Raw genomic sequence first — 20162 nt, forward strand, 5'->3', positions numbered from 1 at the left:
AGCGCTCGATTTAATCTAAACAGTAAACTAAAAAGTTGTTTGACCTTAACCCGTTCGACAATTTCATTGGTCTAATGAAAGCTTCATGCCGCCAAAAACATGAGCACGTCACATAATGTTTTTTTGGAGAGAAAAAAAATTTAAAGCGGGAAAAATCCATATATTAGCCGCGTCATTTTTTAAGCCGCGGGGTTCAAAGCCTGGGAAAAAAAGTTGCGGCTTATAGTCCGGAATTTACGGTACCTGAATGACAAATACACCGACCCTGAAACAGATGAGCTGCTCACCATGGCTACCTTTCTGGACCCAAGGTTCAAGACCACATACATAACCGCTGGTGAAGGTGAGAGCTGCCTCCGAGACAGAAGCCCTCCTGGTAGGGAACACAGCCGTGGGAGACCTCTCTCTTGAAGAGGACTAGAGAAAGAAGCTGCCACTGCTCCACAAATCAGCGAAGAAGTCTTCTTTAAGAAAGCCAGTGGTGCATCTTGTGCATCCCAGCCACAAGATGGCCCTCTGAGCATTTAGCACGGAGGGCAACGTGGACACATGCCACAGGGCAACTTTGAAGTCAGAAACTGTGTTCCTGCTTGAAGAAGTTAGTTTGAAAAGGTTTACAACTTGAATTCATAATGGCCGGTGTTATACATTTATAATACATTTATATTTGGCAGGGAAAGGTAAAGAAATGTTTTTACATTTGCTTTACATCCTGAATACCTTAAATATTTTTTTTATGTAATTTTACTGCATCTTTATTTAACTCATACACCTTTGTTTCATGTTTGCACAGGTTTCCCACAGAAGTAAAACAATAAGTGCAATGCCCCCTTTCTGTTTCTGGCTGGAAGGTGTCTCCGCTGCTCCGGGGGTTTGCAGCACGCATTCTGGTAGATTCTTCATATTCGTGCACATGCAGGGTTTTCAGGTGGTTAAAAGCAATATTTTTGTAATTTATTAACTTCGAAGGGCTCATAAAATGTCACCCCAAAAAAATAAAAAATAAAAAAGTTACAGTAAATGATATATCGTTATCGTCCGGACAGTGGAAATATCGTCACCATCTCCCGCATTGACCCGTTCTGCTATTTACAAACAAATGACCGTCTCAACTGTTTTGGGGAACCACGGTAAGCTTCATAATATAAAATGTAACAGGTCAAATTAAGAAGGCAATCTCCTAACCTATTGTACAAGTTGACTGCAGGTATTAACTTACTAAAAAAAAAAACGGATAGTTTTGATGATATTGAAAAACTATACCATTGCCTTTTCCGGTATATATGGTCTACCACCCAAACCGAAAATAGGGACATAGACAGAGAGATCCTTCAATAACTGGGACATCGACATTCAGCAGCACACAGCAACAGGCAGACAGAAGCTGGGTGAGGGATTAGGTGTTAAGGGTTGGGTGACTTACTTCTGAGGGCTTCTTCCAATTGGTTCTCCTGGGTTGAGAATGTTGGGACCAGGAAGTGGAGTTACCTTAGAGATGACAGAGAAAAGACATCACAGACTTCAGTCATCTCAATTATCTGACATTTCCTTACTTGTAGGCCAGTGGCAAGGCCACTACATTTGAGAAACTCCTACCAGGAGGTAGAACAAAACACAACCATGTTTTTTCACATCCCTAATGTCTCCCATTGATCAAATGGATGGTTGTGTAAAAGTGTTTAACTGCAAAATAGGTTAAATTGATCAATATTGTGAGAGACCCCTTTATCTAAGAAAGTGCAGAACATGCCTGGCAGGAAGGAGGAAGGGCCACAAACTCATGTAACCCAATATTACAAGCTCTGATATTGCTAAAATGTGGAATAGAAGTAGTCAGTTGTCTGCACTACATACAAACAAACAAACAGCATTATAAAATCTTAATGCATCTAGGAAACATAGACCTGGAAACAGATACAACGGGGGAATATGTCAACTATGAATATTTATGGAGTAGGGATGTTAACCGGTTAGCCACCGGAAAAACATTTGACCGGTCATGCTGATCAGTAAAAATGTGCATAATTTGGTGGAATTAAAATTGGCAAGTGTATTTTCATTAGTCGTCATGCATTTTATTAAATCACACACACACACACACACACACACACACACACAGACAGACTAGTTAGAGGAGAGGAATAGTCTACCACCTGTCAGACAGCACCAGAGAAGCTCTTCAAAGTCTGTAGACTACTGGAGTGAAACCTGCTTTTGTAAGGCCAGTCCTTTGGTCAGCCCCAGTCCTTGGGTCAGCCCCAGTCCTTGGGTCAGCCCCAGTCCTTGGGTCAGCCCCAGTCCTTGGGTCAGCCCCAGTCCTTGGGTCAGCCCCAGTCCTTGGGTCAGCCCCAGTCCTTGGGTCAGCCCCAGTCCTTGGGTCAGCCCCAGTCCTTGGTCAGCCCCAGTCATTGGTCAGCCCCAGTCCTTGGTCAGCCCCAGTCATAACAAATAACAATTCTAAATGCAACTGCGTGTTAACTTGTGGCCACAAGTTAAAAATAACGAGCTGGAGACAGTATAACGCATCGTGAGGAGACAGTATAACGCATCGTGAGGAGACAGTATAACGCATCGTGAGGAGACAGTATAACGCATCGTGAGGAGACAGTATAACGCATCGTGAGGAGACAGCATAATGTAATGTGAGCTGGAGACAGTATAATTTTTGAAACCTGAACGTTTTACTTCACTTCAAATAATAAAGGTGTCTTCCTTTACATCTTGAGATAATCCATCCATAGAAACGTGGAGGTTTCCTCATGCCGTTGACCCGCATTTCTCTCCTGTTCTATTGGTTTGCATATCAACTTGTTTCTCCATTGTCCAGAAGCACAATCCCAGTCATATTAGCAGCCCATCATAGTAGTTGTCAGATTCCCCCCTTTTCTACGTTTCTAACAGAGATTTTCATTTCTGCCACATATGGATCCGCTCGCATTAGGTACGCTGTTTAGAACTGTGTTTTCCGTGAATTGCATTTTGGCAAATCTTTGAAAATGAGGTTTTATTAGCTGCTATATTACAGGAGTCGTTCAATAACAGGCCTTTTGACTGTAAGACATAGGCTTGCTATTGTTGCATGTTTACATTAAGCACTTATCAGAGTGGAAGAGGCAAAGCGAGAGGTTTCACTCTCGCCAAAATAAGTCCAATGCATTTCTATGGGCTTATATTGGGCCTAAGCTTGTCGCCTGCCTTTCCACATTGGGACGACTCCCACTGTTAGGGCGGAAACATAAGCCTCTCGTCATTATATACAGATCTCTGATAGTATTATCTGTTGGTCACGTCATTTTACTGGTCAGATTTTTTTTTAACGGTTTGTTGACCCGTTAATGAGGGTCAGTAGGAAGCAAAATGTACAAAAATGTGCCTCTCTATTATAAAGAATGTAAGCCTTCAGAAATGTAGATTTCTGCCTAAATAGACATACCCAAGAGTAACTGCTATTCATGTGCAATTACATGATTCTGACAATGTTAAACTTGGTATATTTGGAAAGACGACATCTGGGAGATGAGGAAATGATCAGAAGATAGGAGTTAGATAGTTCAGAATACACAAGATCAAGCTCACACAAAATACATTTTTATGTTTTGAAAGTCAAGCTATATGTGAATTATTGATGACTAGAGCTGGAAACAGATCAGATGGCTTCCGCAACATGTGCACTATATCAGGCCTTCCCTGTGGCTCAGTTGGTAGAGCATGGTGTTTGCAACGCCAGGGTTGTGGGTTCGATTCCCACGGGGGACCAGTACGGGGGGGAGAAAAAAAATGTATGAAATGTATGCATTCAGTACTGTAAGTCGCTCTGGATAAGAGCGTCTGCTAAATGACTAAAATGTAAATGTAAAAATATCAACCTCACTCCCACATTGTGGTGGTGTTATGGGGTATCCAGGGTACATTCAAGTGGCCTTACAAAGTGTCCAAATGTGGTAATTGCACTGTATGTACACAATGGATGTTCCTAAAAGTTATTGTTCACTATAAAAACTAAACCTCTCTCAAACATTGTGGTGGTGTCGGGACATACAGGGGATATCCAAGTGTTTTGTCAACCTCTCCAAAAGTGCCTGAGCGTTTATCCTAGGCATATCCAATGTATTGGTCCCACATACAAATGAACTGTTTACAAAACAATATAAAAGCAACAGATTCTTAAACACAAATTCTTAAACACAAAACAGTTATACATGTGTCATACATCTCACAGTGGATCTCCAATACACTTCCATATAAAACTCTCTCACAGAGTCAGTGGATACGTCAATGTTATTCTCTGAGGCTACCCGGAACATATCCCAGTCCATGTGATCGAAGCAATCTTGAAGCGTGGAATCCGATTGGTCAGACCAGCGTTGGATAGACCTACGCACGGGCGCTGCTTCCCGTTTTAGTTTCTGCCTATAGGAGGGGAGCAACAAGATGGAGTCATGGTCGGATTTGCCAAAAGGAGGGCGGGGGAAGGGCCTTGTACGCGTCGCGGAAGTTAGAGTAGTAATGGTCGAGCGTGTTACTCGCTCGTGTACCGCAATCGATATGCTGATAGAATTTAGGTAGCCTTGTTCTCAAATTAGCTTTGTTAAAATCCCCAACTATAATAACTGCAGCCTCAGGATATATGGTTTCCATTTTGCATAAAGTCCAGTGAAGTTCCTTGTTCTGGTATCCGCTTGCGTTGGGATATACACGGCTGTGACGATAACCGAGGAGAATTCCCTTAGGAGATTATACAGTCGGCATTTGATTGAGGAATTCTAGGTCAGGTGAACAAAAGAACTTGAGTTCTTGTATGTTACAATTACACCACGAGTCGTTAATCATGAAACATACACCTCCGCCCTTCTTCTTGCCGGAGAGATATTTATTCTGAAAATCCCATTGGCTGTACGGACTCCGACAGCATGTCCACAGCTAGCCATGTTTCCGTGAAATATGTTTACAATCCTGGATATCACTTTAGAAAGCAACACTTGCCCTACTTTCTAAGACTAACTAGGGACTGGACACTAGCGAGTAATATACTGGGAAGCGGCGGGTGTTGTGAGCGCATCCGAAGCCTCACTAGAAGACCGTTCCGGCTCCCTCCCTTCTCTCTGGCGGCGTCGTTTCTGGTCGGCCTCTGGAATCAGATCAAATGCCCTGGGAGGTGCAGACAAAGGATCCGCTCTTGGAAAGTTGTATTCCTGGTCGTAGTGCTGGTAAGTTGACGTTTCTCTGATATCCAATAGTTCTTCCCTGTTGAATGTAATAACACATTTTCTGGGCTAACAATGTAAGAATTACATTTATTTTATACTGCACAGTTTCCTAAGGACTAGAAGCGAAGCTGCCATCTTTATCGGCGCCATCTTGTGTTAAAGAATAAGTGGGTGTGTTTCCCAGCCTTCACCCTCCCTGCTTCACCCTCCCTGCTTCACCCTCCCTGCTTCACCCTCCCTGCTTCACCCTCCCTGCTTCACCCTCCCTGCTTCACCCTCCCTGCTTCAGTCACTGAAGAACGGCCTCCTTGACCTTTTTGAGAACCATTACTTGCTAACGGCCCTCTCTGCCTTGCAGTCCTCAGTCAGTCAAGCAGTAAACTGTGCATCATGCTGGTGGACAGGCTGGACCTCCAGTCTGACTTTATGCGCTTCATGGCTAAGAACCCTTTCCCACAGCAGGATGTCCCCTGTGTCTCTTCCATTCTCACTCTGAGAAAAAAAAAAAACTGTCAAATTCCGACACTCAAAACAGTTGTCGCTCCGAAACTCTCTCTGCTTCCACTTGATGAACGGACGCAAAACGCCAGTTGAATGGGCAGAAAGCGAGGTTCCACTAGATTCCACAGCCACAAAGTCAGATTCCACTAGCCTGAATGCAGGTTCCACTAGATTCCACAGCCACAAAGTCAGATTCCACTAGCCTGAATGACACGACCCACGTGATTATAGAGCGAGGATGAGCTGTGAGAGCTGTCAGTCAGACTACCTTGCCTACAGCCAAAATCCCACCACCACAGAAGAAAAAAATAATAATCTTAGATTTCCTGATATTGAAACCAGCATGTCTTCTACTACTACTGTCCAAAAACAGTAAAGCGCAATCCTATCGTTATATCTTCAGATATTCTCTCTAAGTTTCTACCATTAGGCTGTAATATGCAGCTCTGTCGCATGATAAAAAACGATCCGGTGTTCGTTTGAGAATGATGTTCTCCCGTAACAGCATTTTGCAACAAATATGTGTAGTCTATCAAAGTAATCAGACCAATTATTTTACTTTGACTATATTTAACTTCTTGGCTTAAGTAAAATATTTTAAACTTCTTCCACTACCACAAAAATACTTGTAAAGTGTTAAAGCAAGTTCCACCAATAGGGTGGAGGTTCGGGTTCAGTCTGGGGGAAAGACCGTCTAGGGTTACAATTCTGGATCCGAAAGCCAGGCTCGGGTTAGTCTGGGGGAAAGAGGTTAGGGTTAGTCTGGGGGAAAGAGGTTAGGGTCAGTCTGGGGGAAAGAGGTTAGGGTCAGTCTGGGGGAAAGAGGTTAGGGTCAGTCTGGGGGAAAGAGGTTAGGGTTAGTCTGGGGGAAAGAGGTTAGGGTTAGTCTGGGGGAAAGAGGTTAGGGTTAGTCTGGGGGAAAGAGGTTAGGGTTAGTCTGGGGGAAAGAGGTTAGGGTTAGTCTGGGGGAAAGAGGTTAGGGTTAGTCTGGGGGAAAGAGGTTAGGGTTAGTCTGGGGGAAAGAGGTTAGGGTTAGTCTGGGGGAAAGAGGTTAGGGTTAGTCTGGGGGAAAGAGGTTAGGGTTAGTCTGGGGGAAAGAGGTTAGGGTTAGTCTGGGGGAAAGAGGTTAGGGTTAGTCTGGGGGAAAGAGGTTAGGGTTAGTCTGGGGGAAAGAGGTTAGGGTTAGTCTGGGGGAAAGAGGTTAGGGTTAGTCTGGGGGAAAGAGGTTAGGGTTAGTCTGGGGGAAAGAGGTTAGGGTTAGTCTGGGGGAAAGAGGTTAGGGTTAGTCTGGGGGAAAGAGGTTAGGGTTAGTCTGGGGGAAAGAGGTTAGGGTTAGTCTGGGGGAAAGAGGTTAGGGTTAGTCTGGGGGAAAGAGGTTAGGGTTAGTCTGGGGGAAAGAGGTTAGGGTTAGTCTGGGGGAAAGAGGTTAGGGTTAGTCTGGGGGAAAGAGGTTAGATGGAGCTCGACATTAACACTTGTCCGGGATAAGCAACAACAAAAAATGTTTATCACAATATCAAATAATTACTCCAATCAGCATTGGATCAGAGCCAAGTATGTTGAGTGGTCGTAAATCCCGCTCATCGGTCGCGCTCTGGCGTGCTCCATCATTTCCAACCACTTCGCTAAAAACGCTCCTCGCTCACAGGAAGAATAAGAAGAAATTGCCGCTCCAAATTCTGACCATTAAAATGACCATTTCACCAACACCAACCTATTTTTGTGACTACCTGGACCTACCATTTGGTTTTGAAGTATTGAAACCAAACCATATGATTTAAATGAAAAGTATTTTCATAAACATGGAAAGGTGACTGTAAAAAGCGCTCATCATTTCAAATACCTGTCGTATAAACACTGAATAGGTCAACAGCCAGACAGGGAGTGAATTATTTAGGCTATATTACTAGCCTATTATTTCAGTTATTTCAAAGCTATAGCCTACAAATAAGTAAAGCAATTGCAAGTGACACACTAGACTGGCAGGAATATTAAAGCTCCGCATTTAAAACAACATTTCGTTCTATTGAATCATTATAGTCTATAAATTCCAACAAATAGGCTGTGACTTACTTAGAATGAAATGCAAATGAAAAATGCCTTTTTAGCCTCCGTGCCTTTGAATTCATTTTTAGAAACAGAGAGTTCGGCCAGAGTCTGTGGCTTCATGCGATGGGGGTGCTAAACACCCTTCATTCATGCCAGTCTGGGCAGGGATGCAGATTTAAAAATATATTTTTAAATTAGGTAGGCCTAAAAGGGTTTTTAGGCAAAATAACCAGATAAAAATGGAAACTTCCTTGAAAGAGGTAATATGTCTGGCCTATTAGGACAAAAATCAATGATATCTATGCTAATAGGCTAATAGAAGGAAATCTGATTGTTTTGTTCAGAAATACCTTGCTACAATGACACACTCAGCTAGCTACCCACCTCAATCCTTTCTGTTAGCATGTGGACCTACTTAGTACGCCATCATGCTGTCGGGATACGTGTCTTTTCAGATTCCATAATGATTCTTTAGTTGTGGACACTACGTCACCACACTCCCTCTCTTGCTCTTAGTCCTCACCTTTGTAAGTCACCTTGATCTTGCACCTGTGTGTTTTATCAGCTTCTCGATGAAAATATTTAGCGAACTCCATGACAGTAGCTAAAGCAAGGGGCTATAGCAGCACACAGTCATGTTTGAGAAATATGATGAAAGAATTAACATATAAAGGTTTGATTTTGTTGACATACTCGAGGCGCGGTTCAGATCACAGTGCCAGTTAAGCACCGCCCATCCCCCATCTGGAATCTGAGCAGATGCAGTCAGCATTTTGAAACTATTTATAAACCATAAATGTAATTGTTTAAAATCTGAAAGTGTCATGTCATTTCATGAAGCATGTTTCAAAGTAGCCTTTAAAAATACGATCTTAGAAACGTTGAGGGGATTATTTTATAAACACTTCGTATGCCATGAAACCATGTTGGATTGGTTATCAAAACAACATGATGTTATCGTCCAGCAGCCAAAGACCCAATCCTAGCCATACTAACAACCCGGGGTAGTTGATGCATCTTCAGATCCCCCCCGTTTCTTCATTTCTAACATACATTTGCATCTCTGACATTTAAAACCACTTGTGCATTCGACAACTACTATGATTATTATTGTTTGTTTCTGTACAGCACTTTGAGATATCAGCTGATGTAAGAAGGGCTATATAAATACATTTGATTTGAGCATGCCGTTTCCCGCTCATTGCGTTTCAGAAACATTTGCACGTAGCCTACAGTCAGTGCTGAGCTTATAATATGAAGAAATAAAACTTGATCAACATTTTAAGCTAAGCGGTCTGATCTGTTGCATCAGCCTCATTGCTATTTAACTTTTTTTGTAATTGCAATGTAGCAATATCTTAGGCTACCAAGGGTATTTTGAAACAGGCTTGAATGTGCAAAGAAGCCAATAGGCAGAGTGTATTCTACTCTGTCGGATTCTCTATGGGGAAAAAAAATAATACAGCAATGCATTTCATAAAGTGGTTCCTTGCATTACACAATTTGAATTTTTGGACAAGTGACCCTAACCCTAATGTCAAGCCCTGGGGTTAGTCTAGGGTAGAGGTTAGTGTTATGCCGTGTTCAAATCAACTGGGAACTCGGTAATCTCTGACTTCCGACTTCAGTGCGTTCAAAACAACTGGGAACTCTGGAAAAAAAACTAGCTCCAACTGGGAAAAATCGATTTGAACGGTCATCCAACTCGGTATTCCAACTCTGGCCTTTTTCTAGAGCTCAGACTTTCCCGACCTGAAAATCAACGACGTCATGATTTGACCTTGTATTTGTCAGAGTTCCCAGTTGTTTTGAACATAGCATTATTCTAGACTAGAGAGAATGCTTACTTCCATTATCAGAGTCTTCTTCGCTGCTGCTTGGATGCCGACTTCTCTTCATGGTCTGTCTTGGCGAGGTCAAGGTGTAATCTGAAAAGAGAAGATTCATAACTAACTGCAAAGTACAGACAGATTCCTTTGCCTCCATGTACAGAACTCTGTCACCAGACACTACACATGGCTGTCATCAGACTGACTGATGATCAATGAAGAGTTATTGGACAGAGTTGACAGATAATGGTAAATCATTTGTTTGCAATTATGAAGAAACAAAAATATTAACGTTACTGGTCAGTTATAAGATGGTCACCTCCTCCACTGCCTTCCACAGAAACATCACACAGAAGTGCTCGTCACTCTTCGTGCATTTGTTTCAAGCCTCCTAACTAACTAGCAACAAGCGAAACACACCTGTGTTACTGACAGTGTTTATTCCCATACAAGTTATCAAGCAAAAAACACTAACTACATCACAAATGACCTCACGGCTGTGTCTGAATGTTCAACAATTGCACTAGAGTTGTTTATCTTATTTTTGTTTGTTTCAGTATTTTCTCGTTAATACCTGCGTTGTTTTGTATGATGTAAAATTGTTGATCTGTATTTTGAATAAATAAAATAAAAATATATAAAAACGGTGAGCCCATGATGACCGAAGCCACGTTCCAAACAACTGGCAACTCGGAATAAACCTCCTCAAAATGGGATTAATGGTTTTGGAGCGGTCATCTTTCTAGAGCACTGACGTCATGATTTGACCTCGTATTTTGCGAGTTCCCAGTTATCTTGAACGCACATGATGAATAAGGTTAGAATGTGTTTAGCTATAATAAACCACCTCAATATGCAAACAAATAGCTAAGGCAGGACACAGACTCAACAACAACAACAAAAAACTTTACGAATCTGCTACCTCATGTTGAAGCAAGCACAACCATGTATGACCTGCGACAACGTGTAAAACAAACAAACATTCGCAGCTAGTTGAGTAGCTATACGAACAAGTAAATAAGACAACATGTTTGTCACTGAAAGATAGCCTGCCCGACGTGCGAACTTGGCAGACTTGCTCGTCGCACCCCCTTTAACTAGTAAACACGGTAGCTAGTTAACTAGCTAAGCTAGCTAGTAGCTATCTGCTTTAGTTAGCCATCTAGCCTAGCTAATGCTAAAGTTCCCTTACAACGAATGTGGCTGAGATGTACAAGCAGCGCTTGCCCACACGGTATTGTGCCACCACTCTGCATGCGAGTGAATATAATGTATGTTTATTACGGAGCATTATGACAGATTCAGTGGCCCTCTGAACTTTAATCTTGGCGCCATTTTAAATGACGTAGTAACTAGCGGCAAACTCAGTGCTAACGGGCTGGGAAATATGGTAGCACAACGTTCACATGGGGTGAAAAACATAAGTTTACATGAGAAATTCCTGTTTTAAAAAACCCAGAGGAAGATTATTTTTTGTTAAAAACGAGAAGAAAAAAAATTTTACAAAAAAAAAAATAGGGGACAATACCTACAGCACGTCTGGCCGATGCGGTGGTGTCTAAATACAGCTGGTGTAGGAGAGAGTACCACTCACCCCGCATTCCTCAAACACAAACAGTGGCGTATGGTGGATTTGGAGGGTATACTCAACTACTGCCTGTTGTCGCAAGATGGGGCACTTTCATCGGGCCAACGCGTTTTTTTGCGTGATTAATCGGAAAAAGGTGACCTAAAACCCGCCTGGAAAAAAAGGTTCACAATCGACAAATACTCCTCGTTTACAACCGTCAACCGAATAAACCATAGGTCGATTTATTTTTGGACCGCAAACCTGTACATTGGCCTTTCCTCAATCACATTCCCCTCGCGTCCTTTTCTCAAAACCCCATTGGAGGAAACGGTCAGAGCGGAGGGACTTCTGTCTTTCTCATCCAATGGGGTTTGAGTTTGTGCGCATTGATCGTTGACAAATGACCAGTCATCAGCTATTGGGTTGTCACTAGTTACCACAGCCACAATATATATCCATAAAAATTCCTGAAATCAAAAATGTTTTTTTTTTTTCAGTGTTCATTTAAGGTTAGCAGTGTGGTTTGGGTTAGCTTTCAAAATCTCAACATTTTTAAAATACTTTTTTTTTTTTTTTGTAAATAGGCGGGGTTTATGGCTTTGTTGCTGTGGTAACTAGTGACGACCTCAGTATTGGCGCAGCATTGTAACGACAAAATGTATAAAACAATTTTCAAAAATAAAGGGAATTATGGCGCTATAAAGACAACTGGGAACTCGGATTTTTCCGCGGAGTTTGTTTTTTATCTTCTTCGAGTTTCCAGTTGTTTTGAACGCACCGAAGTCCCAAATCAGAGTTCCCAGTTGTGTAGTGCGGCATTATACTGCTCGTTTCGGTGGTGGACCAACGCCGTAAACAGTGAAGTTGATCGATCTACGCCGAGGGAGGAGATTAGTTTTTGTATCTGACAATAAAATATTCCTGAATACTGTAAAATTTGTTGCACATTCAATTCTTGCAGTTTGTCAGTAAAAACAAAATATTTCAAACACTGCCCAGGCATATTTGCAAACTGCTAAACTTGGAACCAATCAGAACTCCCGTACCTACCCCTTGTGATGAAGGCAGCCAATGGCCTACATCTATACGATGTTACCAAAGAATTACGGATATACTGACAAGATACTTGTCTCTCCGCCCTAAATGCTGCTTTCAGACATATGGGAACCACTACGGTATAATAAGAACTGGAGACTGCGTCCAAGATAACCTTAAAAACAACAATCTACTCACATCAGAGAGGAAAATGAAGAGAGAGGCCCAACTCGGTGAAAAATCTGTCTCCCCTCCAGAAGGTGGCATTGGTTCACCCAACAAGCAATGAGTTTTTGTATGGAGGTCAATGAGAGTGTAGAATTTGGTCAACAACACAAAAAAAAATGAATGGCTTATTTGCTACATAAGGTTTATTTGATCGAATATAAGTTTCGTCATGCTTAAGTTGTTACGAGTGTACTGATATGAGTAGGGCACGTCACACGGCAACTTTGAGAAAAAAAAACAATATCAGAGTTGTTTCGAGATGGCTATGCATGTTCATGGCATGAGCCTAGTAGTGAGATATTATTGAAAGTGCCTTAATAATAACGAAATTATACAGAATCATAATGTGTACCAGTAAGTCATATTCTATTCATTTATCTAAATGTTGATCATACGATCTGTGTCCTCTATTGATGTCTGATCTGAGTTTGATTGGTTATACCTATGAATTCCTATTGGGGCGCACATGTGAGGACTACGGTTCTGGTTCAGGAAAAAGATGGCGGAAGTGAATGCGGAGTTCAAAATCAAGCAGTGCATCGAACAAAGTTGGTGAAGACAAATGTTCTGAATGGACAACAGTAGTAGCGAAAACTGCAACAAAAAGGGAATGGTCTAAAATTGGAGTGGAGGAAACTTGTATGAATGATAATGAATCGCTTCTTGTTGGAATGCGTTTGTTGGGTAAGGATGCATATGTAGGAAGCCCGTGTCAGGTGTTAAAGGGTGAAGTATGCGCTGGGAAAAGTGTATTTAAATAGTGGAGTAGGGTGGTAGATGGTAGTGAGTGTAGGGTTAGATGGTAGGGTATTTAAATAGTGTAGTAGGGTGGTAGTTGGTAATGAGTGTAGGGTTAGATGGTAGATGGTAGGGTATTTAAATAGTGTAGTAGGGTGGTAGTTGGTAATGAGTGTAGGGTTAGATGGTAGATGGTAGGGTATTCAAATAGTGTAGTAGGGGGGTGGGTTGGTAATGAGTGTAGGGTTAGATGGTAGGGTATTTAAATAGTGTAGTAGGGTGGTAGATGGTAATGAGTGTAGGGGTAGATGGTAGGGTATTTAAATAGTGTAGTAGGGGGTGGGTTGGTAATGAGTGTAGGGGTAGATGGTAGGGTATTTAAATAGTGTAGTAGGGGTGGGTTGGTAATGAGTGTAGGGGTAGATGGTAGATGGTAGGGTATTTAAATAGTGTAGTAGGGGGTGGGTTGGTAATGAGTGTAGGGTTAGATGGTAGGGTATTTAAATAGTGTAGTAGGGTGCTGGGTTTTTAGTGAGTGTAGGGTTAGATGGTAGATGGTAGGGTATTTAAATAGTGTAGTAGGGTGGTGGGTTTTTAGTATTAGAGTGTAGGGTATTTGTTGATTTTTATTTTCAAGCAAAGCAAAAGGGAGTTATACTCCAGTCTAGTAGGTGGTTGGTAATGCAACATTTATTGAATGCCAACCGCCGTTAAACCTCATCGGCCTTACTGAAGAGCTCAGTGACATTCAACATGGCAGCGTCATAGGATGCCACCTTTCTAACAAGTCAGTTCGTCAAATTTCTGCCCTGCTAGAGCTGCCCCGGTCGACTGTAAGTGCTGTTATTGTGAAGTGGAAATGTCTAGGAGCAACAACGGCTCTGCCGCGAAGTGGAAGGCCACACAAGGTCACAGAAAGAGACCGCTGAAGCGCGTAAAAATCATCTGTCCTCTGTTGCAACACTCACTAGCGAGTTCCAAACTGCCTCTGGAAGCAACGTCAGCACAAGAACTGTTCGTCGGGAGCTTCATGAAATGGGTTTCCATGGCCGAGCAGCCGCACACAAGCCTAAGATCACCATGCCTAATGCCAAGCGTTGGGTGGAGTGGTGTAAAGCTCGCTGCCATTGGACTCTGGAGCAGTGGAAACGCATTCTCTCGAGTGATGATTCATGCTTCACCATCCGGCAGTCCGACGGACGAATCTGAGTTTGGCGGATGCCAGGAGAACGCTACCTGCCCCGATGCATAGTGCCAACTGTAAAGTTTGGTGGGGGAGGAATAACGGTCTGGGGCTGTTTTTCATGGTTTGGGCCCCTTAGTTCCAGTGAAGGGACATCTTAACGCTACAGTATTCAATTACATTCTAGACGATTATGTGCTTCCAACTTTGTCGTAACAGTTTGGGGAAGACCTTTTCCTGGTTCAGCATGACAATTCCCCCGTGCACAAAGAGGTCTATACAGATATGGTTTGTCGAGATCTGTGTGGAAGAACTTCACTGGCCTGCACAGAGCCCTGACCTCAACCCCATCGTACACATTTGGGATGAATTGGAACACCGACTGCGAGCCAGGTCTAATCGCCCAACATCAGTGCCAGACCTCACTAATGCTCTTGTGGCTGAATGGAAGCAAGTCCCCGCAGCAATGTTCCAACATCTAGTGGAAAGCCTTCCCAGAAGAGTGGAGGCTGTTATAGCAGCGAAGGGGGGGACCAACTCCATATTAATACCCATGATTTTGGAATGAGATGTTTGACGAGCAGTCATGTAGTGTATCTTGAACGGGAAGAAGTAAAAGACGTAGAGGATACAGATAGTCTTGATCCTATGAAGAGGTAACACCGTTGAGCATTTAGCCGATATATTGAAAGCTAGCCAATGTTGCCTAGCCTAGCCAGCTAATACTGGAAACGTCAATGTGCCTGTCCTGAGCAGTTAGTGTTTCATTAGCTATCTCTCTCTGTCAATTACATTTTTAATCATATTCTGTATCTAGCTACATTCTTGAAGACATTCTATCATATAATTTGCATTGAAAACCAAATAAAAGCATATAGATTGACAGATGTGTGTGTCATGTATGCTAGAATGGAGGTTTAAAAAAGACAGCTGCATATGTGTATTAGCCAGCAATACACATGGTATAGCCTACACATATAGCATACCTTCCAATACAATCTTCTCTTAAAAACAGTTATACAATGTGTTCTGCAATAAGATGACCAGAGTTTGATTTCTGAACCAGATGAGTTCCCAGATAGCAGCTGTACAATACCATGGTGGTCATGCATAACATTGGCTGCATTGGAATATAAGGTCTGGAGAATTATAGAGAGCAGATACAAGGGTCTCCAGTAGTATTGGGACAGTGACACGTGTTGTTGTTGTGGCTCTGTACTCCAGCACTTTGGATTTGAAGTGACACAATGACTTAGAGGTTACAGTACAGACTGTCAACTTTAATTTGCGGGTATTTTCATCCATATCGGATGAACTATGCACATTTTTACATAGTCCCCCCATTTTAGGGGACCAAAAGTATTGGGACATATTCACTTATGTGTATTAAAGTAGTCAAAAGTTTCATATTTGGTCCCATATTCTTAGCACGCAATGATTACATCAAGCTTGTGGCTCCACACATTTGTTGGATGCATTTGCAGTTTGTTTTGGTTGTGTTTCAGATTATTTGGTGCCCAATAGAAATTAATGGTAAATAAAGTATTGTGTAATTTTAGAGTCACTTTTATTGTAAATAAGAATAGAAAAAGTTTCTAAACACTTCTACATTCATGTGGATGTGACTGTGGTTATGGATAGTCCTGAATAAATTGTAAATGATGAGTGAGAAAGTTAGAAGCACAAATATCATACGCCCAAGACATGCTAACCTCTCACCATTACAATAACAGGGGAGGTTAGCATTTTATATCGTACCCCCAAGACATGCTAACCTCTCACCATTACAATAACAGGGGAGATTAGCATTTTATATCATAACCCCCAAGACATGCTAACCTCTCACCATTACAATAACAGGGGAGGTTAGCATTTTATATCATACCCCCCAAGACATGCTAACCTCTCACCATCACAATAACAGGGGAGGTTAGCATTTTATATCATACCCCCAAGACATGCTAACCTCTCACCATTACAATAACAGGGGAGGTTAGCATTTTATATCATACCCCCAAGACATGCTAACCTCTCACCATTACAATAACAGGGGAGGTTAGCATTTTATATCATACCCCCAAGACATGCTAACCTCTCACCATTACAATAACAGGGGAGGTTAGCATTTTATATCATACCCCCAAGACATGCTAACCTCTCACCATTACAATAACAGGGGAGGTTAGCATTTTATATCATACCCCCAAGACATGCTAACCTCTCACCATTACAATAACAGGGGAGGTTAGCATTTTATATCATACCCCCCAAGACATGCTAACCTCTCACCATTACAATAACAGGGGAGGTTAGCATTTTATATCATACCCCCCAAGACATGCTAACCTCTCACCATTACAATAACAGGGGAGGTTAGCATTTTATATCATACCCCCCAAGACATGCTAACCTCTCACCATTACAATAACAGGGGAGTTAAGCATTTTATATCATACCCCCCAAGATCAAATCAAATCAAATGTATTTACATAGCCCTTCGTACATCAGCTGATGTCTCAAAGTGCTGTACAGAAACCCAGCCTAAAACCCCAAACAGCAAGCAATGTATGTGAAAGAAGCACGGTGGCTAGGAAAAACTCCCTAGGAAAAACTCCCTAGAAAGGCCAAAAACCTAGGAAGAAACCTAGAGAGGAACCAGGCTATGAGGGGTGGCCAGTCCTCTTCTGGCTGTGCAGGGTGGATATTATAACAGAACATGGTCAAGATGTTAAAATGTTCATAAATGACCAGCATGGTCAAATAATAATAATCATAGTAGTTGTCGAGGGTGCAACAAGCACGTCCGGTGAACAGGTCAGGGTTCCATAGCCGCAGGCAGAACAGTTGAAACTGGAGCAGCAGCACAGCCAGGTGGACTGGGGACAGCAAGGAGTCATCATACCAGGTAGTCCTGAGGCATGGTCCTAGGGCTCAGGTCCTCCGAGAGAAAGACAGAAAGAGAGAATTAGAGAGAGCATATTTAAATTCACACAGGACACCGGATAAGACAAGAGAAATACTCCAGATGTAACAGACTGACCCTAGCCCCCCGACACATAAACTACTGCAGCATAAATACTGGAGGCTGAGACAGGAGGGATCAGAAGACACTGTGGCCCCATCCGATGATACCCCCGGACAGGGCCAAACAGGCAGGATATAACCCCACCCACTTTGCCAAAGCACAGCCCCCACACCACTAGAGGGATGTCTCCAACCACCAACTTACCGTCCTAAGACAAGGCCGAGTATAGCCCACAACAATCTCCGCCATGGCACAACCCAAGGGGGGGCGCCAACCCAGACAGTGAGACCACATCAGTGACTCAACCCACTCAAGTGACGCACCCCTCCCATGGACGGCATGGAAGAACACCAGTAAGCCAGTGACTCAGCCCCTGTAAAAGGGTTAGAGGCAGAGAATCCCAGTGGAAAGAGGGGAACTGGCAAGGCAGGGACAGCAAGGGCGGTTCGTTGCTCCAGCCTTTCCGTTCACCTTCACACTCCTGGGCCAGACTATACTTAATCATAGGACCTACTGAAGAGATAAGTCTTCAGTAAAGACATGCTAACCTCTCACCATTACAATAACAGGGGAGGTTAGCATTTTATATCATACCCAAAAGACATGCTAACCTCTCACCATTACAATAACAGGGGAGGTTAGCATTTTATATCATACCCCCAAGACATGCTAAACTCTCACAATTACAATAACAGGGGAGGTTAGCATTTTATATCATACCCAAAAGACATGCTAACCTCTCACCATTACAATAACAGGGGAGGTTAGCATTTTATATCATACCCCCCAAGACATGCTAACCTCTCACCATTACAATAACAGGGGAGGTTAGCATTTTATATCATACCCCCAAGACATGCTAACCTCTGACCATTACAATAACAGGGGAGGTTAGCATTTTATATCATACCCCCAAGACATGCTAACCTCTCACCATTACAATAACAGTGGAGGTTAGCATTTTATATCATACCCCCAAGACATGCTAACCTCTCACCATTACAATAACAGGGGAGGTTAGCGTTTTATATCATACCCCCAAGACATGCTAACCTCTCACCATTACAATAACAGGGGAGGTTAGCATTTTATATCATACCCCCAGACATGCTAACCTCTCACAATTACAATAACAGGGGAGGTTAGCATTTTATATCATACCCCCAAGACATGCTAACCTCTCACCATTACAATAACAGGGGAGGTTAGCATTTTATATCATACCCCCCAAGACATGCTAACCTCTCACCATTACAATAACAGGGGAGGTTAGCATTTTATATCATACCCCCCAAGACATGCTAACCTCTCACCATTACAATAACAGGGGAGGTTAGCATTTTATATCATACCCCCAAGACATGCTAACCTCTCACCATTACAATAACAGGGGAGGTTAGCATTTTATATCATACCCCCAAGACATGCTAACCTCTCACCATTACAATAACAGGGGAGGTTAGCATTTTATATCATACCCCCAAGACATGCTAACCTCTCACCATTACAATAACAGGGGAGGTTAGCATTTTATATCATACCCCCAAGACATGCTAACCTCTCACCATTACAATAACAGGGGAGGTTAGCATTTTATATCATACCCCCAGACATGCTAACCTCTCACAATTACAATAACAGGGGACGTTAGCATTTTATATCATACCCCCCAAGACATGCTAACCTCTCACCATTACAATAACAGGGGAGGTTAGCATTTTATATCATACCCCCCAAGACATGCTAACCTCTCACCATTACAATAACAGCGGAGGTTAGCATTTTATATCATACTCCCCAAGACATGCTAACCTCTCACCATTACAATAACAGGGGAGGTTAACATTTTATATCATACCCCCAAGACATGCTAACCTCTCACCATTACAATAACAGGGGAGGTTAGCATTTTATATCATACCCCCCAAGACATGCTAACCTCTCACCATTACAATAACAGGGGAGGTTAGCATTTTATATCATACCCCCCAAGACATGCTAACCTCTCACCATTACAATAACAGGGGAGGTTAGCATTTTATATCATACCCCCCAAGACATGCTAACCTCTCACCATTACAATAACAGGGGAGTTTAGCATTTTATATCATGCCCCCCAAGATCAAATCAAATCAAATCAAATGTATTTACATAGCCCTTCGTACATCAGCTGATATCTCAAAGTGCTGTACAGAAACCCAGCCTAAAACCCCAAACAGCAAGCAATGCATGTGAAAGAAGCACAGTGGCTAGGAAAAACTCCCTAGGAAAAACTCCCTAGAAAGGCCAAAAACCTAGGAAGAAACCTAGAGAGGAACCAGGCTATGAGGGGTGGCCAGTCCTCTTCTGGCTGTGCAGGGTGGATATTATAACAGAACATGGTCAAGATGTTAAAATGTTCATAAATGACCAGCATGGTCAAATAATAATAATCATAGTAGTTGTCGAGGGTGCAACAAGCACGTCCGGTGAACAGGTCAGGGTTCCATAGCCGCAGGCAGAACAGTTGAAACTGGAGCAGCAGCACGGCCAGGTGGACTGGGGACAGCAAGGAGTCATCATACCAGGTAGTCCTGAGGCATGGTCCTAGGGCTCAGGTCCTCCGAGAGAAAGACAGAAAGAGAGAATTAGAGAGAGCATATTTAAATTCACACAGGACACCGGATAAGACAAGAGATATACTCCAGATGTAACAGACTGACCCTAGCCCCCCGACACATAAACTACTGCAGCATAAATACTGGAGGCTGAGACAGGAGGGATCAGAAGACACTGTGGCCCCATCCGATGATACCCC

General features: G+C 42.7%; 1 protein-coding gene across 4 annotated transcripts in view; it reads right to left on the reverse strand.

Moving 5' to 3' along the window:
- jade1 (jade family PHD finger 1) overlaps positions 1 to 12510 on the reverse strand; it is a 66078-nt gene extending 53568 nt beyond the window's left edge. Inside the window, exons 1-3 of one of the 4 annotated variants that reach the window (XM_045705232.2) lie at positions 12390 to 12510; positions 9605 to 9685; positions 1424 to 1488 (exon numbers count right to left, since the gene is read on the reverse strand). In XM_045705232.2, the coding sequence (XP_045561188.2) occupies positions 1424 to 1488; positions 9605 to 9656 (117 nt within the window). In that variant the 5' untranslated portion in view covers positions 9657 to 9685; positions 12390 to 12510. Of the gene's footprint in view, positions 1 to 1423; positions 1489 to 9604; positions 9686 to 11114; positions 11476 to 12389 lie in introns of those variants that run through there. The other 3 variants (XM_045705120.2, XM_045705172.2, XM_045705200.2) reach the window with 3 other exon arrangements.
- Between the last annotated feature and the right edge of the window lie 7652 nt (positions 12511 to 20162).

This window comes from Salmo salar, chromosome 01, assembly GCF_965601325.2.
Source record: "Salmo salar chromosome 01, fSalSal1, whole genome shotgun sequence".
Lineage (NCBI taxonomy): Eukaryota > Metazoa > Chordata > Actinopteri > Salmoniformes > Salmonidae > Salmo > Salmo salar.